The following is a 20,306-nucleotide window of genomic DNA, read 5'->3' as shown; positions in this document are numbered from 1 at the left end:
TGCGATCGCCCGAAACGCATTTTAAAACCGAGTGTAAACAGGGTCGTATGCTTCGTTTGAGCGCGGAGCGGCGACCAAACTCACAGAAGGCGGAGGTGACGTGTGAGGAAAAGCGATGCAACTGAAACGCCATTCTTGTTTATATACATACATTTTCTCCTCTCACCTGCACCCTTCAGTTGGGCACTATGGAATAAATCACTTTGGGTTTTTGGACTTTAATGCTGTCCGAGCTCCTCTTTTGCGTTGGAAAAACTGCAAAAATGCCTTCATTTTGGTGACATCCGTGCAGCCAGGGCGGTGTCACGGCCAGCAGACGCCCCTCCGAGTGCCCGGCGCTGCTGCCTCTTTGCCTTTATACAGTAATACCCCGCCGCACGCCGCCTGGCCCGGCCCGGCCCGGCCTAGTTTGGTCTGCTCGAGTCCGAGATAGCTTTGGCCTGTGAACCTGTTTATAAAACGACACCGAATCGCATCGGCTCAATCTGACAAAGGATCGCTTTCTCCCCCCCTCATCCCTCCCACAACATTTCTCCTCCATCCTTCTCCTCTGTGCCAGGATACACGCGCGTTCGCCTCCCAGCCTTTGGCTGCTGCGTCTCAGAAAATAAATGGGGGGGGGGGGGGTCAGGATAAGAAAGGAGAGGCTGTGTGTGAGGGGAAGAGAGGCTGTCACTGCCTAACCCTTCACCCTGGTTATAGACAGGAGGACACACACACACACACACACTTTTACATAGAGGAGAGATGAGGAGATAGAAGTGTGTGTACTTGTGTACGGGTGTGTATCTGTGTGTGTGTGTGTGTGTGTGTGGATCTGACCCAGGAAATGACAGGAATGTGGAGGGACAGAGTCTGAACCTTGGGAGGTCCACATTCTGCAGCCGGCCGCGCAACCGACAAAATGCCTCGCGACGTGTGGAGCCCCCCGTTGTACACCACTCTACATGCACAAACGCACTGCTGCGCACACACACACCACACACACACATGTGCTGAACAACACGGCTCGCATTGAAATAGAAAACACATTCCTCTGTTTGACACACGAGTTCTCTCAAGTGCAGTAAGTCAGGAGTCCGTGTCAGGACTCTGAGGCACATCTGCAGAGAGCCGTCATGTAGTACTCACCCACTGGATGTACCAAGGGACACGCAGCCCAGAGACGAGCTCAGCTTCCTGCTGTCCCACAGCCTCACCTCCCGGGTACGCATCTGCACACACACACACACACACACACACACACACACACACACACACAGGTTGAGGCACATAAGCACGGATGTGCACGCACACATGCATGAACGTGTATGGACAGGTGACCAATTAAAGGACAAACCAACATGAGGGGTCTTAGTAAGGTGTCGGACCACCACGAGCCTCCAGAACAGCTCCAGTGCTCCTTGTCATAGATTCTACAAGCCTCTGAACTCTAGTGGAGGAACGCAGCATCGTTCCGGATGAACAGCCGCCACTCTGCCACTGCGACCCGCGTTGCCGTCGGAAGAGGGATTGCACGCCGCGCTAGTAAATACGTGGTATAATGTCGTACTGAAATGGAAGGAAGCTCTGTCTGTATCCATGTCTTTATTTATGTATATATGTCTCGACTGCCCTTCGACTTTCTGATGTTCTGATGGTGGTGGTGGTGGAGAACGCCGTCTAACGCGTCGGTCCAAAATCTCCCACGGGTGTTCAGCTGGGTTGAGATCTGGTGACCGCGAAAGCCGCGGCGTATGATTTTCATACTCGCCAAACCGTTCGGTGCCCCCTCGTGCCCTGTGGGTGGGGGCAGGCACCTGGAGGAGACCACCACCATCAGGATAGAAATGTCTCATCATCGGACAGAGGTGGTCGCTCAGAATAACTTTGTATCGATTTGCCGTGGCCCTTCCTTCTAAGGGGCACGAGTGGACCCAAAGCATGCCAGGAAAATGCCCCCCCCCCACAGCATAACAGAGCCCCCGGACCCCCCTCAATGTAGGGCTCAATCAATTTATTACCCATCTGTATCAGGTCATCGTAGTATATGTGTGGATGTTCTCACCATATCGAAGCCAGTTGTCAGCAACTGGTCGTCTTTGGCCCAGAGGACGCGTGAGTCCTTGTTGCTCTGAAGACTCTTGGCACTCTGCAGGATGAAGACAGGGCTGAATTAGTCAGAAAGACTCAACAGGCTGGTGGCTCAACAGAATCGCAGGGAAACAAGAAGTGCTGCGTCCCATGAAAAATCATCCCCCCCCCCCCTCCCCCAAGTTTCTGCCCGCCACGGGCCCTCAGCCATAACGCAGAGTTTTTTGTAAAGTTAAGCGGGACAGTGATGAGTGACTGACTGGCAGGGCTGACACAAAGACGACGGGGGGGGGGGGGGGGAGGAAGCGGGAATGGGCTGGAGCCTCTGGGGCCGACAGGTGCCCAGGGAAAAACAGAACGAGACTTGTCCCATGAAAGGGGCACTTGTTGTTGTTGACGTAGTAGACAGGGTGACTTCTGCCCCCCAAGGGCAGCTTAGATTTCACCACTGTGACATTGTGTCTTTGTCAGCGTGCGGCGATGAGGCCGTGTTGTGCCGTTCCCTTGGTTAATGTGTGTCAAAACAACGTCGCCGGGCTGATGGAGTAGCGGCCTCCGTTCGAAACTGACGTGTTTTGCGGCTAAAATCTGTGGCATGTTGACGCGAGGGAATGTGCAGGCTTCCTAAAGAACAAGAGATGTAGATAGATGGTCACAGAGAAGAGAGAGAGGGGGCGGAAACAAGGGAAACGGGCTGCGTTTATATCGCATTTCCCTCGTCTACCGACCACTCGAAGCGCTTTACAGAGTACGCCTCACATTCACACACACACATTCATACACTCATGGGTGGAGGCTGCCATGCAGGGCACCAACCTGCTCATCGGGAGCAGTTAGGGGTTCAGTGTCTTGCTCTAGGACACTTTCGACGCGCTCTCTGCAGGAGCCGGGGATCGAACCAGCGGCCTTCCGATTACCAGACCACCCGCTCTGCCTCCTGAGCCACGCCGCCCCAGGGTAGGGCACTCGCCAGACATATGGGTTAAAAATGGGGTCGGGCGGGCTGGCAAAAAAAAATACCGTCAATCAGCGGCCAGATATATGTGTGGTTGAATATACAGTTCTGAAATAGCCAGGGCTTTACACAGCGTTTCTGACGAATGCAAAACTGCGGGCCCCCCCCCCCCCCCTTCAAGAGATGAAATCTCCCTAATCCTGCTTAAAGCGTGCCACTTAGCCTATCTGTCGGGGGGGGGGGTGGGGGGGCTACTTACGGAGCCAAACGTCTCCAGCCGTTAGTCACGGAGAGTCCTCGGTCGGTACCGGTGCACACAGCGCTCGAATTACACGGACTTTCCACATAAGGCACGGGGTTGGGGTGGGGTGGGGGGGGGGTGGGGGTTAGCGGTGGGGTTCGTACGGAACAGGAGCAGTCGGCCCGCCGTGTCTCTCCAAATTGCTGTTGTCGTTTTTATGGCCGCCTGTCATCATGCCCAACCCTCTGAGGAGCGTGACTGGACGACTGTGTACAATAAGTCGGAAGGGTTTGGCACCGCTCAATGCTCGCACAGCATCTGCAAACAGTGTGCCGCGCTCTCTCTCTCTCTCTCTCTCTCTCTCCCTCTCTCTCCCTCTCTCTCCCTCTCTCTCGGGGCGAGATTGAATGCCCACCAGTGAGCCGTTAGAAAAACAAAGAGAGACAATCCGCCCTTCCACGTGGCGCTCCGCGAGCCACCGTACAGAGCGGGACGCCGCTCGAGTGACGGGGCAACTCCCCCCGTCCAGTCCCCACCGGCGCTGCACCTCACCGTCCAGTCCCACGAACCCTTGTCAGATACCACAAAACGGGATAGTCTTTATTTATTTAGCACCTTTCAAAACAAAATTACAAAGCGCTGCACGGCCAAGGAAAAGAAAAGACTGGAAACGGTTTAAAAAAAAACAACCCCCCCCAGATAGAAACAATTAGGCGTAACAATAAAACTGCCAGCGACGTGGAAAGACGGATAGGTTAAATAAATAACAGACAACACACGGGGGGGGGGATAGAGCGCATAAAAACCGAGAATTATGGAAAGGCCCTACAATAACGCGACGTTTTAAAAAAAGTGATTTAAAAGATCATGCTGATTTCTGGGGGGGTGGGGTGGGGGTGGGGGGGGGGAAGGTTAGGGGTGTAGTAGAGAACATTAAATCCAGTCAGACAGGAGTTCAGTGCGTGTGTGCAGGGAGGGACGCATGTGGGCCCTATCAAGTCCATTCCAAACCCCCATTCTCTCGCCGCCGCCACCCCCCCCCCCCCCCGCCCGCCACCCATCCTCTCCTCTCCCCTCCGCCGTCTCCCTCGCCCACACGCCCCGCCCCAGATGCTCGATGATGGAGTGCTAGTCGCCGTCCGGGGTCTGGTTCTTCTTTGCTCTTTCGCTTTCTCTGTCAAATATTTCATTGTCCATTGCACCCCCTAAATCCTCCTCCTCGGCGCGCCTCCCGTGGACGGTAAATGATGCACACATGCCCAGGGGTCGAAACCCATGCAATATCACACACATACGGATGCTGATGCCATGCAGGCCTCCGTAATGAAAGATATGGGAAAGCACTCACACACACACAACCTACCCCCATCTACACAGGTTGAAGTGCTTACTCGAGACGGCAAACTCCTTCGATCCTTTACGTACAGAGGGGATGAAGTGGTTAGCTACCGGTCAACTCGGCATGCAAAGAAATCCTGCGTCCTTCAGGGCTGCAGCAGGAGTGAGGACCCAGGGTGGGACGGCAGGGGGCAAGGAGTTAGGGGGCACTAGTTATTAGTTTTTGGAAGATGATATTTCGCCGCCTTCAATAGAATGGAATCCTAACACACACACCACACCAGTCACCGCTGGCAAAAGACAAAGAAAAGGATCTGGACCCTTCCTCTCCATCTCATCCCATCACATCCCTCTAAAGCCCCCCGTCGTGACCATCCCATTTAATGAAGCGTAGAACGGCCACGGGTCACAAGCACCCATAGGGTGGATGAGAAGTTACGGCCGAACGTTATCGCTCCCGAACATGAAGCCGTACGACGCCGCCGCACATGCCGAGAGCCTGAGCCTGACGTCGACTGCATGACTCAGACGAGTGCATTTCTCTGGGGCTCGATATATCATCTTGTCGCATACCAGGATTTTTTTTTTATTCGAAACCATCTGCAAGTTATACAGATGTTCTCTGGCTCTCCTGGTGTGCCTTCAAATATATATATACGTATATATGTATATGTATATATATATATATATATCACTCTTACCGACACTATTGATGGTTTCTGGGGGGAAAAATGCTCTCTCTCTCTCTCTCTCTCTCTCTCTCTCTATATATATATATATATATATATATCTATATATATAGAGAGAGAGAGAGCGAGAGAGAGCAAGAGCGAGTGTGTATATATATATATATAGAGAGAGAGAGAGCGAGTGTATATATATATATAGAGAGAGAGAGAGCGAGCGCACGAGAGTCTATATAAAAATCTCTATATATCACTCTCTCTATAGCACTCTTACCAATGCTATTGATGGTTTCCGAGGGGAAAAAACACTCTCGCTCTCTCACTCTCTCTCTCTCTATATATATATATATATAGAGAGAGAGAGAGAGAGAGAGAGAGAGAGAGAGAGCAAGAGCGAGTGTGTATATCTATATCTATATCTATATGTATATATATATAGAGAGAGAGAGCAAGAGCGAGTGTGTATATCTATATATACGTATATATATATACGTATATATATATATATATATATAGAGAGAGAGAGAGAGAGACAGAGAGAGAGAGAGAGAGAGAGAGAGAGACCTTTGACCTTTAACTAAGCCTTTAATGTTCCAATTCTTCAGTCACATCAAGATAACATCAACACAAATACTCATATACACAGTGGAAAAACACAACAATTGCCATACACAGTAAAAACAAAAGGATACAGACCTTCCCCCTATTTCCCTTTTTTTCAAAGATTAAGAATAAGCACTTGGTCTTCCACTGTGCACAGCACATCCCCATGTCCCCACATAGAAATAAATCCTTCCAGGTTTGAACTAAGGTTGAAAAACATGAACTCTACTTTCAGCCGAGCAGCCATTAGACCCCTGAACATGAGCATGGCGTTTGTGGACCCTGTGCCTTTCGTCTTGTTCCGTCTGCTAAGCCAAATGCTCATTTTCGCCTGTCCTATCAAAAAATTAACCAAGGTGACACGGCTGCACTGTGCTGCCATGTACCTCAGACCAAAGACAAACAGGCTGTCTGCAAGAACCTCTCCTAAACCTCTGAGCCACCGCTGCAGTACAGAGAAAAGAGGGCCCAACCTGGGACACCTAAGCCATAAGTGCTGTGGGGTTTCCTCATCATTGCAGAAAGAGCATTGACTCCCTACCCTAGGATCAAAGTGTGCCACATGTCTGTTCGTAGCCACAGCCCCATGTACCACCCTCCACTGTAGATCCGCAGTGCGTTTCTCAATGGGGGGTTTGTACAGGGACCTCCAGCTGCCCCTGGGGGATGAGCCTGGTGCCAACAAACTCAACCACCTCGACTCCTGCACGCCGGCTAGTGATGTTCTGTTGAGAACCTTTGCAGTGACTGCGTACAAGGCCTTCTGTGATGTACTTGAGAGGTCATGTAGTTCTGGCGTTTTGAAGGACAGAATGGCCCCCTTCACTTCTTCCTGTTCCTCCACTGCCGCACGGACTGACAAAGATGGAAAGACAGGCAGCATAGCTGGCTGATCCTCTCCACACTCCACTCCTAGTGCCTCCCTGAAGAAGCCAAGAAGCGCACTGATCACTTCTCCCAACAATCTCTCCATCAAACGAAGAGATTTAAAGCCAGTCTCTTGGCTCAAAATGCCCGCCGTCTTCCACTGTCCTCCTGATCTGAGACACGCTAATTTTGTAAGTCCAGCTCTTATGAGGGATCTCTGTACACGTACGGAGCTGAGCATCCTGCAGTGTATCAGTGGGTTATGGAACAGTGGTTCCTCCCCTACACTGCCATAGAGCTGGGAGTAGTCCCTGTTGGTGCGCAAGACCGTTCCCCAAGCGCGGAGAACAGATTGATAGAAGGGTGTTGTCGTGAAATCCATGCCAGCCAGGTCCAGAAGGAACAGGTGCTTGTCATAGTTCAGGTTCATGACCCTCCGAAGCAACACAGACACTGTTTCACTCCAAAGTCGCTGGTCATGGTATAAAAGGCGCTGCACAGTTTGAAGGCGAAAGGCCATGATGCGACTGAGGAGGTCAATCAGGCCCTGGCCTCCTTCTAGCACTGGTAGGAACAGTACAGCAGACTTGGTCCAGTGAAAGCCTCCCCAGAAGAAGTCCACCAGCGTCTTCTGTACTTCCCGTATGAGCATGTCCGGAGGTTCTACAACTGTAAACCGGTGCCAGAACATCGAGGCAATCAAGTTGTTAACAATCAAGACTCTCCCCCTATAGGACAACTGAGGCTGGATCCAAATCCATCTAGACAATCGGGCACTAACCTTTTCAGTTAATCCCTCCCAGTTTTTGCTCAGGAGGCGGTCACTGCCTAGAAAGACACCTAGGCATTTTATCCCTTCTGTATTCCACTGCAGCCCCGCTGGTAATGTCGGCTTTTCTCTATTGTTCCACTCCCCCAGCAACAGACCCTCGGATTTTGACCAATTGACTTTTGCAGAGGAAGCGTGTTCGTATAAGGCCAATTTCTGCCCGAGAAATTGTACATCGTTTTGGGTTGTTATGAAAACTGTGACATCGTCAGCGTATGCTGATAAGCTAACTGCAGTGGTGATCTTCCCTGAAAAGGTTAGCCCTGGGAGCCCCTGCCTGAGCTGAAATAAAAGTGGTTCAATGGCCAGGGAGTACAGCATCCCAGATAAGGGACAACCTTGTCTTATACCTCTCTTAACAGAGACAGGTCGGCTGAGTCCACCTCCTACCTTCAACAGAACACTGGCTCCGGAATACAACAACCTAATCCAGTTAACAAATTTATCCCCAAAATCAAAACCTTTAAGTGTTTTGAACAGAGAGCAATGATCAATCCTGTCAAAAGCCTTCTCTTGATCTAAGGAAAGCAGGCCAACATCCAGCTCCTGGAGCGTGACATTATTTTAAAGAAAATAATGTCACGTATCAAAAAAAGATTATCCTTAATTGTACGGTCAGGAACACAGTACGTCTGGCTGTAATGTACAACCGTGTCCATACACTGTTTGAGTCTATTTGAAAGACATTTTGCAATGATTTTATAGTCAGTACACAACAATGAAACTGGCCTCCAGTTTTTCAGTAGGCCAAGATCTCCCTTTTTTGGTAGCAGTGTCAGGACAGCCCGCCTACAACTTAAAGGTAGAGTTCCAGAGTTCAAACATTCTTTAAAAACATTGTGTAAGTCTCGTCCAATTAGAGTCCAAAACGTCTTGTAGAACTCTGAAGGAAGTCCATCAACTCCAGAGGCTTTGCCACAGCTGAGCTGCTGAACCGCCACAGATATCTCATCAAAGGAGATGGGGGACTCCAGCGAAGTCACCTGTGTTTCACCCAGCTGAGGCAGTCCCTCCAGTATGTCCCCCACACAGCCGGAGTCACAGGTCTCCGCACTGAACAGGCTGCTGTAGAAGTCTATGGCCAACTTCCTCATCTCTGATGGATCAGTTGTAATTGCCCCACTGGGAAGTTTGAGGTGCATCATCACATTGTTCTTTCCAATTTTCCTCTCGGGTTTAAAGAAAAAAGAAGTTGGGGCATCTATGTCTTTGATGGTGGCAATTCGGGTTCTGATGAAAGCACCCTTTGCTCTCTCATGCAGGAACCTACCTAAAGCCTTCCTCCTACTTTCCCAAGTGCTGCTGTTACCATCATGTCCAATAATTACTTCACCTTCCAATATCCTAATTTCTCTCTCTAATTCGTCAAGACAGAGTTTCTCCACACCGAGAGTGTGTTGTTTGTATTACTGACATAAAATCCTAATTTGTGTTTTTCCTACCTCCCACCATCGAGCTAAGCTCTCAAAATCCTTCCTCCTCAGCCTCCAATGACTCCAGAAGTCAGAGAAGAACTGACAGAAGGCTTTATCCTGCGTTAGCCGCACATCGAAGTGCCAGTGGGAACAGTGTCGAAATTGAACTTGTAAAGAAAAATCTGCCAGTACTAAATGGTGATCTGAAAATCCCACAGGTGATATCGTGGACTTAATCAACCTGTTGCTGTATGTTTGATTGAGGTAAATCCTGTCCAACCTGGCTGCCCTCACACTACCTTCCCCAGCTTTTACCCATGTGTACTGCCTAGCTGTTGGATTAAGTGTCCTCCAAACATCCATAAAGTCGTTTTCTGCAACCACAGTGGACAGAAAAGAAGCTGACGGTGGATGGGGCTCTTCTGAGTTTCTGTCAACTGTAGGGTGTGTAGTGCAATTCCAGTCTCCTCCCACCACTACGATTGAGCCACTATTAAATTGTTTGAGTTTATCCCTCAGTTTGCTAAACAATCTCAAGAGATCAGTGCCTGTATTATAAGCATACACATTTATAAACACAAAAGGTATTTCTCGGATTGTTGCCTGAACTACCTGGATTCTGCCCTGCTCCACTTCACATGTCAAAACATTTGTTAAAAGGAGGCGCTGCGAGAAAAGAACCGCTACACCTGCACTAAAGTTGGTACCATGGCTCAAAAAAGCCTGGCCTGCCCAACTCATTCCCCACTCTATCTCGTTGTCTACAGAGCTATGTGTTTCCTGTAGGAAGAGCACATCTATGTTCTTAGCTCTAATCAGCTCAGCTACCACACCTCGCTTAACTCTATCCCGTCCTCCGTTAATATTTAGACTCCCTACTCGCAAACCGTCCATTAAAAGAAGAGAGAAAAGGAAGGATAAGACAGTGAAACCTTTCCAAGAGAGAAATAACACCTTTTGTGTATCACATATATTTCAGTTTTATACATGTAAAGGAACATTTCCTCGCTTTTCTTCCTGAGTTTCGTCAGAATCTTCTTCAGACGAAACCTCTTCTGCTTACTGAGCTCTTCATAACCAGCTGTTTTTCTAATTTTCATAACAGAGTTAACAAACCTGTCCAAAATCTGAGAAGAAATCTGATACATCCACAGACCGTCTGCCATAGGTTTCATCAAGGAAATCATTAATCTCTTTCAATGAGTATGACTGCTGATCACCTTGTGACACAATATCAGCAAACTGAGATAGGCTATCATCCTCTAACATGTCCTCATCTTCATTTCCAGCGTTTTCACAGTGTGACTCACCTGCAGGAACCTGACTCTCAGCCTCGGCTGGGTGACTGTCTCTCGCTGGTTCTGTCTGTCCTTCGTCTCTGTATACATCCGCATCCTGTGTTTCAGTACCACTCAAATTACCATCATTTACAGTATTGCTGTCCTGTTCAGTTGTTACATTTCCTTCCGTACCAGGTTGCGGATCACCGGGTACGGTGTCTCCTGCCGCGCCGTTTGCGGGCTACCGCCCTCAGCGGCGCCATCAGGCGGCGGCTCGCCTGTACTGCTGCCCGCTGTGGGCTCCCCGTGCGGGCAGGATGAACGTTTGTGGCCGACATCGCCGCTCTCAAAGCACTTCATGCTGCCAGAACTCGCATACAAAGTGTAGAAGCCGTGTTCGTATTTGACCTTAAATGACACTTGTAGATGTTCTGAGGGATCATTTAAATACATGAAGGCCTGCCTCCGCAGGGAGGTAACGTGCTGCAGTCTGGCGTCGCCACAACCCAGACGGACTGTTCTGAACCCGCCAGCAAACTCCCCGAAACGACCCAGTTCTTTCTCAATGAGCTCGTTCGGGATAAACGGAGGCCCGCCTGACACGGTAACACGTGTCGACGGCACAAACAATGGCGAGACGGCTACAAACAGATCGTCTAGCACCAGGCCCCTCTCCACCAACAGGTGGACTAAACGCTCCTCTCGGAGAAAAGCCACCACGGCTTTGTTCATCCGAGAGCCGTAGGTGATGTTCTCATAACCGACCTGTTCTCCTGCAGCCAGGAGAACCTGTTCCACAGTGTACCGCGAGTCGACCACGACTCTAACCCCGTGTCTGATAGACAGGGGAGGCGAGCCCTCGCCGGGGAGGGGCGCCATATTGCACACCACCAAATTCCCACCAGCTACTCCAGTCACTTTCCAACAACCACCGACGAAGTAAAATTAAACTTCCCTCGCCTCACCATGTAGAGAAGAAAAGAAAAGAAAAGTGAAAGCAGTACAGAACAAGTGAATTAATCCAAAAAACACGCTCAAGCTCATTTAACGCCCTCACTCACGCTGACGCACCCAACCTTCCCGCATGCAGTGCAGACAGAGAGAGAGTCTATTTATATCTCTCTATATATCTCTCTATATCTCTCTCTCTCTATATATATGTATATATATATATCTCTATATATATGTATATATGTATATATATATATATCTATATCTCTCTATATATGTATATATGTATATATATCTCTATATATATATATATCTATATATATATCTCTATATATATCTCTATATATATCTCTATATATCGCTCTCTCTATATATAGATAGAGAGAACGAGAGAGTGAGCACTCTTACCAATGCTATAGATGGTTTATGGGGGGAAAAACGCTCTCTCTCTCTCTCTTTCTATATACGCCAAAAGGGGTTAGGGAATTTTCTACTGACCTGGCTCCAAAACAGGCATTCAAAAACAACATCGCCAGCGCACAGACAGGGAGTTGATAATAAGTCCTGGACAGAATAAACAGTGAGGTCGTGACTGCAGGTCGTTTTTCTGCCTGCAGCCTGCAGCCTGGAGCCGGTCGGTATGCCCCGTACAGGTAAGGGAACTGTTCGCCTTGAAATAAGTCTTGGCAGTGCTGCCGGATGAAAAACGGCCCAGATGTATGGGGGGAGGCCCGGGATAAATGAAGACGCTGCGGAGCGATAGATAACAAGGGGCTTGAGGGGTGGGAGTCGACGTGAAATAAACAGAAGAAGAGACAAATCTTTTCGCCTCAAGGCTTCCATCACAGCGCCGCCTGCCACAGCCAGTTGACTTCCTCACAGGGGCAACACAACGCAGAGCTGGCACGCTGACCAAACTGGGAACGACCTGGGCTCTGACCGCCGAGTCTGTTTCAGGGGTTCGTTCAAAAATGTCAAGCGGCGTTAACACATTATCCCCCCCCCCCTTTTCTCCATCCATCGGAGCCGTTTCGATATCAAGCAGAAGGGCCAGAATGTGCAGCAAAACAGTCTCTCTTTTTTCAAAAGCATATGACATTATTCCCCCTTTTTTGAGAGTCGGCCAATCACAGGAAAGAAAATAAATCAGCAAGCGGCAACGTGGGGCTTTGAGCCATTAAGGGCAACAGGTGCTTTTGTGCAACTGATAACCACATCTGAGTATTTTAGACGGTCATTGAGACGGTCACCCAATCTGACATTCATTGGCTCACAGCTTTGATAGTCACTGCTGGATACATCTGGATACATCTGGCACCAAGTATGCTTAAATACACTCGAGGCTCTCGCCCACATCAAGGCCAAACGCTCCTGAGCATCGAAGGTCACTGTTTCAATGGCAATTCCATTCATACACGCTTTGGTGTGAAATGGTTGCAAACTGGGCCTGTTCTTTTAATTGCTGGCCCGGTTCGATAACCGTGCTCAATGTGGCCAAAGCGTGCCGGCGGCAGGACTTAATGACGTAGGCATTCGATGACTGGTTTTCCATTTACTTTACATCCAGTGTTTTAAAAATGCAATGGAGATGATAAACCATGCTTGAGTTATAAATTCATAGAAATTAATTGGGCCGGGTGTCCAGGTGGCGTAGTGGTCTATTCCATTACCTACCAACATGGGGATCGCCAGTTCGATTCCCCGTGTTACCTCCGGCTTGGTTGGGCGTCCCTAATTGGCCGTGTCTGTGGGTGGGAAGCCTGATGTGGGTATGTGTCCTGGCCACTGCACTACCGCCTCCTCTGATTGGTCGGGGTGCCTGTTTGGGGGGAGGGGGAACTGGGGGGAATAGCGTGATCCTCCCAAGCGCTACGTCCCCCTGGTGAAACGCCTCACTGTCAGGTGAAAAGAAACGGCTGGCGACTCCACATGTATCTGAGGGGGCATGTGGTAGTTTGCAGCCCTCCCCGGATCGGCAGAGGGGGTGGAGCAGCGACCACGACAGCTCAGAAGAGTGGGGTAATTGGCCAAATTCAGTTGGGGAGAAAAAGGGGTGGGGTTAATGAGGTTCATTGACATCAATGTATTACTTAACTCATGAAGTATGAAACTTTTGATTATGAAATATTATTAGGAGGAAACGCCGAGGACAGTCCGACAGGACACGGAAGCGAGGGCAGGCTAAGCTAACTGCTAGCCCATGCAGACCGGCGGTTCCAAGAGTCATCCTGGCTGGCATTCGTTCCCTTGGACAGTGATTTTTGTTTAGTCGGATATATGTGTTGGTTTGGATATGTGTGTTCTTGTGGTTTTTGGATGTGTTTTTGTCTTTGTGTTGTACTGCTGTGGGCTGGGGGAAATGAGGTTTCGTTTCATTTCATATACGCAAGTGCATGAGGTCAAATGACAAATAAAGTGTTCCTGATTCCTGATATTGAGCAGCATGTCATAGTGAATATCTAGAAAGTTGAATGACATTACAACTGTTTGCAGTGGTTGTTATGAATGCATAGGGATTCTATGAGAGAGTTTGTAATATGGTTGCCATTCAATCTTAATTTCACTGATTGAAACTTGGCACGAATCTTGGATGAAACTCAGGGAGAACATTCAAAATAGGAGAACTGGGTTAAGTCAGCAAGTTTCACAGCAATAGTCTGATCATAAGCCAAGTTATAAGCTAAAACATCATAAGCCAAGCCCACCCGAAGTAATTTTGACCAAACTCTGGATTCAAATAATTACTTGTCCAATTAGCGAGTGCATTACACTTCACGAGATTTGTTTTTTTTGACTGCCCTCTCTTTGTATCTCTGTCTATTTACTTCTATCTAGAGGAGGCATTGGCCTACTGATATAAAAGGGCTGCTATCCTCGGTTTTTTTTCTTTTGCCGAGCAGCCAGGACGCCTTCCACACAGCCTTCACTTTAGATTAGTTAACAACTATCTTTTCACCTTTCATTAGTGTGTGGACTCTCTCATTTGTTGCAAGTCATGAGCCAGGTTTGTGACCACTGGGGCCTGTCAGGAATTAAAGGACCTCTGGCATAGTATTTGATAGTTGCTAGTGCTTAATATACACTTAGGGGTTTATGTAAATCCTCAGGGATCATCTACAATGTTGAGTAATAATAACAATAAACTTTATCTATACAGTGCCTGTCAAAAGAATGTTACAAGGTGCTTTACAATACAAAATGATAAAAACATAAAGCGTAAGACCTGATCTGCTTTACAAAACAAGGCAAAACAGTCAGGAATGACTTTTTCAAGGTCAGTTTGAAATAGAATTTTTTTTTAAGATGTTCCTGATTGAGAAAGCATGACTGTACTAGCTTGGTGATTTGTGTCAAAACAGAGCTCAGAGTCCAAGAGTACACCTAAATTACGGGTAGCGTGCTTGACATTGGCGGAAAGGTTCCCAAGATTATTTTTCAGGTTGACGGTCAGGTTAAGGACACCGAATAAAAGCACCTTAGATTTGGACTCATTGGGCCAGAGGAAGTTTTGTGACATCCAGCATTTAATATCGGAGAGACAATCCATAACACGGGAAAGTTCGTCTGTGTCACTACCAGCAAGCGAGACATAAAGTTGGATGTTGTCCGCATAACAGTGAAAATTTTTATTATGACTGCAGATGATCTCACCCAAGGGAAGCATGTATATGGAAAATAATATTGGACCAAGAATTGACCCCTGGGGAACGCCACATGCAAGGGGGGCTGGGGATGAGGAGAATTGTCCCATTACAACAGAGAAAGATCTATTGGATTGGTAAAATCAGAATAAGCCAAGAGCAGAGTCCCTAATGCCCACATGGTTTTCCATGCAATTTAAAATGATGTAATGATTGACCATATCAAAAGCGGAACTCATGTCTTGCAGGAAGATTAAAATTAAAATTGAACAAGCACCAGAGTCAGCGGTGAGCAGGAAGTCATTGGTAACATGTTAATAAGAGCTGTTTCTGTGCTGTGGTGGGCATGGAATCCTGATTGATATTGCTCAAAGATGCTACAATTATTAATGTGAGCAATTAGTTGAGAGATGATGCCGCTCAAAAAAATAACATACGCCATCATCTTATTGTCACTTAAAAATCTTTGATATTCTTGGGTTTTTTTGCTCCGCAGTCTGGATAAAAATGACACAAGCTCGTTGTGCAAGTCACACACCCTCTCTCAACACGTGGTCTTTGCTCAGCCAGCAAAGATCATAAGGAAATCATCATCAAAAAATTAGTTCTTGGGATATTGCGGTCTTTTTGCAGTGCTCCAAATGAGGCACATGTGTCATTGAAAAAGATGTCACTAAAGAACACCAGACCATTCCTATACCACACTTGAAATGCTGCGTCCGTTTGGGATGTGGGGGAAGACATGGTTGTTTAGTGATTTTTTACAACAGGGTCAGAATTTGGGGATTTGGGCTCAAGGGTAAGGGATGGAAACTGGGGATATTGCAGGGCTGGGGATCAGTTCCATATTAGCCCAGGTCGGGCCCTATAGATGGCCTCTTTGACTCCCTGTTCAAACCAGTGTTCCTCCCTGTCAAGGATGTGCACATACAAGATATCACAAGCCAGAATATTATCCACTTCCTTGTATGAAGGATTGTGTTGACCAGGTGGGCGCAGTGAAATTTGTAAGTTTGACCTTTTGAAGGGTTACTGGTAAGTGCCCCTATAAAAACAGGCTCGAGACATTGCATGCCTGTATGCTTACACTGTAATGCCATTTGGGTTGTAAAATGCACCAGCTACTTTTCAAGGAATAAGGTAGTGGCAGGGTTAGAGGGATGCGAAGTGTATTTAGATGATGTTGTCATCTATAGTGAGACTTGAGAAGAACATGTATACCACATCAAAGCTCTATTTGACTGTCTTGCATGGCCCAATCTCACTATTAAGCTAATTAAATGTGAGTTTGCCCAGGGTACTCTCATCTATTTGGGGAAGGAACTTGACGAGGGTCAGGTTCGCCAAGTTCCCACCTCCTGCCACTTCAAGAACTTAGGCGGCCTTTTTTGTTTTGTTTTTTGTTTAGGCATGGTAGGATACTACCAAGGGTTTTGCAGATATTTCTCCATGGCAGTTGCACCTCTTACTAATCTGTTGAGTTCAAGGGTCAAGTTTAACTGGTCTCCTCAGTTTCGATGTGCTTTTGAAAATGTGAAAAGTCTTTTGTCTGCTCCTGTCTTGGCAGCTCCCCGCCTTGGTAAACCGTTTCAGTTACAGGTAGATGCCAACAATCGGGAGCTGGAGCTGTACTCTTGCAGACTGGTACTGATGGTATTGACCACCCGGTCAGTTTCTTTTCCAGGGAATTCAACGCTTACCAGTTGAATTATTCCATTGTGGAGAAAGAAGGCTTGGCTCTTATTTGGGCCTTGAAACACTTTGATGTCTACGTGGGTGGTGGAAGTAAACCCCTTGTGGTCTATACTGACCACAACCCCTTGGTGTTCTTACATTTTCGATAGGCTCCAAATCAGCATATTATGCGGTGGTGTCTATTTCTTCAGCCATTCAACCTAGACATTCACCTTATAAAAGGTTCTGAGAATGTCTGGTTGATGCGCTGTCACAGACACTGCCTCCTTAAAAGGTCTGCCTTGTATGGCGACTGTTCATTTGTTCTGCTAAACAGCTCCCATCCCTCCTGCTCTTAATTTTCTTCTTCTAGGTACCAAACCTGCTGAATGGGAGTGTTTAAGAGTGGGCGGTTTGAAGTGCAAATGGATTGTTACAGTACTGTGGTTACTGTGATGTCTTGATATCTCTTGAATGACCTGAGTTTTATGTTGCGTTCAAGGCGCCCTTTGGCCCCTCATCTGTATGGGAGGGGGTGTGACAGCCCTCTCATTATACCTCGGTCCTATTTACTTCCATCTAGATCTCTCCAGTTGTCTCTTTCAGGAGAGCCAGTGTTGGGAGGTCCGTCAGAATTAGTTGGCTGTACCAGAAGAGGGAGTGGACTAGGGATATAAAAGGGCTGCTATCCCAGGAGTTGTTTTCTCTCACTTGCTGAGCAGCCAGGACACCTTCCACATGGCCTTCACTTTAGATTAGTTAATAAATATCTTTTTCACTTTGCTGCAAGACCTGAGCCAGGTTAGTAACAGGAGAGCTTTTCAGCCCTTGTTGCGCCCCCTATAGCAAGATTTGTAAACGCCATGGCTAAGACGCTTGCTATCCTCTGTATAACAAGAACACAAGTCTTGTCTTAATTGCAGCAACGAGTGGCATTTCTGCCCATTCTGGCACCCTAGGCAAGCTCTCCAGCCCCCCACCCTCACCCCCAAAAGCACCATCTTCAGGGGAAATAAAACTTTTTAATTTTACTATTATGAACATGAAATAAAAGTGCAAAAGCAGGGGCCTGTTTCAGGAAGGTTTAACAAACCCGAGTTTAAACCTTAACTCTGGGTTGACTAACTTTGAGCTGCCAAACTCAAGAGTTGATCTGAGTTAGTTCAACTAAGTATATTTACTCTGAGTTAAGTGTGTGCGTGATGACTATAAAAAGCCATCAATTGGGCTCCGATACTATGATTCACCATGGCAACCGGCAAGAAAAAAAAAGTCGTCCTACTTCACCCCACTGTTATTTTTAACATATTAATTAATTAATATTTCCAACAGTTGATGATGTTCTACCAAAATAAAACTTGCACCTTCTTTTTCTTGAACGGAGCAATGTTGGAAATAAGAATGAGGAAGAGGGTCCATCCACAGCACAACTTGCCTCAGTAAGATGTCGTTCAGCATTGGCCCACGACTTACAATGAAACTAAGTAGACCTGGCACTGTGAGACAAGACGGAGATGGTTTGGACGTGTGTGGAGGAGAGATGCTGGGTATATTGGGAGAAGGATGCTGAATACGGAGCTGCCAGGGAAGAGGAAAAGAGGAAGGCCAAAGAGGAGGTTTATGGATGTGGTGAGGGAGGACATGCAAGGTGGCTGGTGTGACAGAGGAAGATGCAGAGGACAGGAAGAGATGGAAACGGATGATCCACTGTGGCGACCCATAACGGGAGCAGCCGAAAGTAGAAGTAGTAACAGTAGTAGACCTGGCATTGTGAAATTCAACCCTTTTTGTGTTTCTATAGCTCCCCGTGAAACAGCTGTACAAGGTGCACTTAGAGAAACAAATTGAAAAATCTTTAGAAATGGACTACACAAGTCTGCAGATGCAAAAGACAAAAATAGAAATAGAAACTGCTGGAACATCAGTTAAAGGTGGATGAGGTATCCACAGGTGGATAATTCTACTTGTTTGAACAACATATAAATATGAACAACTGTACTGAATTTGTACTTGAATGAAATGAAGAAGATTTCATATAAAGAAAGGCATATTGTCTTTATTGGACACTGGGGAGGTGATGGGTCAATCAGAAATGACGGTAGCATATTATGTCTCTAACTGCTCTTCCATCTCGTGCGTCAGCCGGGCTGTCAGGATCGATATCAGGACCATTCACTGGTTGTAGCAATGTAGTGGAGAATCACACATGCCCAAATAATGCCCTTTCTGGGGTAACCCTATGTCACATGCCCTTTCTGGGGTGACTCTAACCTACCAAGGCACTGGAACCGGGCCTTGAGCATCCCGACGGTCATCTCGACCCTGGCTCGTGTCCTGCAGTGAGCCAAGTTATAACATTGCTGTGGGCCAAGCCCAGGATCAGGGTAAGAGGTCAGCAAATAGGACTCGCAGGTGTACCCCCTCTCACCAAGCAGGGAACTACCGAATTCTCCTGCGATAATACGAGGGTGCAATTTAAATTTTCAGTTGCAATAGGTGGAAGCAAAATATTGATTATAATAGGATATATATATATATATATATATATATATATATATATATATATATACACACACACATATACATATACTATAAACTCACCACAGGCAGGGCTCAGTGTACACTTGCACACAATTTGTGAGTCATGCACAGACACAGGCCACTTTGCTTCCACATTGCTGATGATGTGGGCTGCATCACACGTGATTTTCACAGTGAAGACAGTCATTAGCTGCAGTGGCTGTATCATAAAGTATCTTTCAGCTGGAATGCTAAAGACTGCTATTTAGGCCTACCTGCACATTAATGCTGTGGAAAGACTTCCCGTTCACATAATCTCCATTTACTGACGGAGCTGTGATAGGAATGTGTGCCATCTGTGCAGCCAATCACAACCTGGAAACCTGAAAATACATCAAATTAACCGATTGGTGCTTCAAGTCTCAAAGCTTCATACTAAATAAATGAATCATTGCTTGGACTGATACCTGAATTTTCAGGCTTCTTAAGCCAGACGGAGCACTTTTGCAGGCGTCAAAACACGAGGCACACTTTTTTGTTTTGTTTTTTTGCCAGACAACCGCCGAATCAGCTGGGGCACGGTCATTCCGAAAACAATTTTCACCGTTACGCTACAGTTTCTGGGTGGAACGACACGTTTCCTCAGAAAGGCGTGAAACGGTGTGCGAGGGGCTTTGAGGTGGGTTTTCTCTCGTTGGGTGGGCGTGTCAGAGGTGTTACCCAACCAGTGGCGATGTGTATATAAACCCCTGCTGTAGTAAAAAGGCAGCGGCACAATGGATCCAATGGAAGTCCTTTCCAAATGCATCCACGCAGCTTACAACAACTGAAGACATTAGAGGACATGTTCGTCGTAGGTATTTTATAGTATTAAACAAGTATTTGAACAGATTTCCTCAGGCTCTGAAAATTCTTCGACAAGAACGCAAAGAATGGCCTTCTCGGTTGCCATAGTTGCAACACTTGCGTAACATGGCGAGTTGGATGAGAGGTTGGACACTAAAGAAGGGGAAAGGCACTTGTACCGATTAGCTAGACAGAGGGACCGAGCTGGGAAGGATGTGCAGCAGGTTAGGGTGATGAAGGATAGAGATGGAAATGTGCTAACAAGTGAGGAGAGTGTGCTGAAAAGGTGGAAGGAGTACTTTGAGGGGCTGATGAATGAAGAGAATGAGAGAGAGAGAAGGTTGGATGATGTAGGGATAGTGAATCAGGAAGTGCGGTGGGTTAGCC

General features: G+C 47.3%; 1 protein-coding gene across 1 annotated transcript in view; it reads right to left on the bottom strand.

Moving 5' to 3' along the window:
* Positions 1-1,127: 1,127 nt before the first annotated feature.
* The window catches only part of LOC130119861 (coronin-7-like), a 63,132-nt gene continuing 43,953 nt past the window's right edge, over positions 1,128-20,306 (bottom strand). The window contains exons 8-9 of the mRNA XM_056288451.1: positions 2,048-2,131; positions 1,128-1,214 (exon numbers count right to left, since the gene is read on the bottom strand). Of these exons, the coding sequence (XP_056144426.1) occupies positions 1,128-1,214; positions 2,048-2,131 (171 nt within the window). The remainder of the gene's footprint in view (positions 1,215-2,047; positions 2,132-20,306) is intronic.

Source organism: Lampris incognitus, chromosome 10, assembly GCF_029633865.1.
Source record: "Lampris incognitus isolate fLamInc1 chromosome 10, fLamInc1.hap2, whole genome shotgun sequence".
NCBI lineage: Eukaryota > Metazoa > Chordata > Actinopteri > Lampriformes > Lampridae > Lampris > Lampris incognitus.
This window is presented reverse-complemented; position numbering and strand designations above follow the sequence as displayed.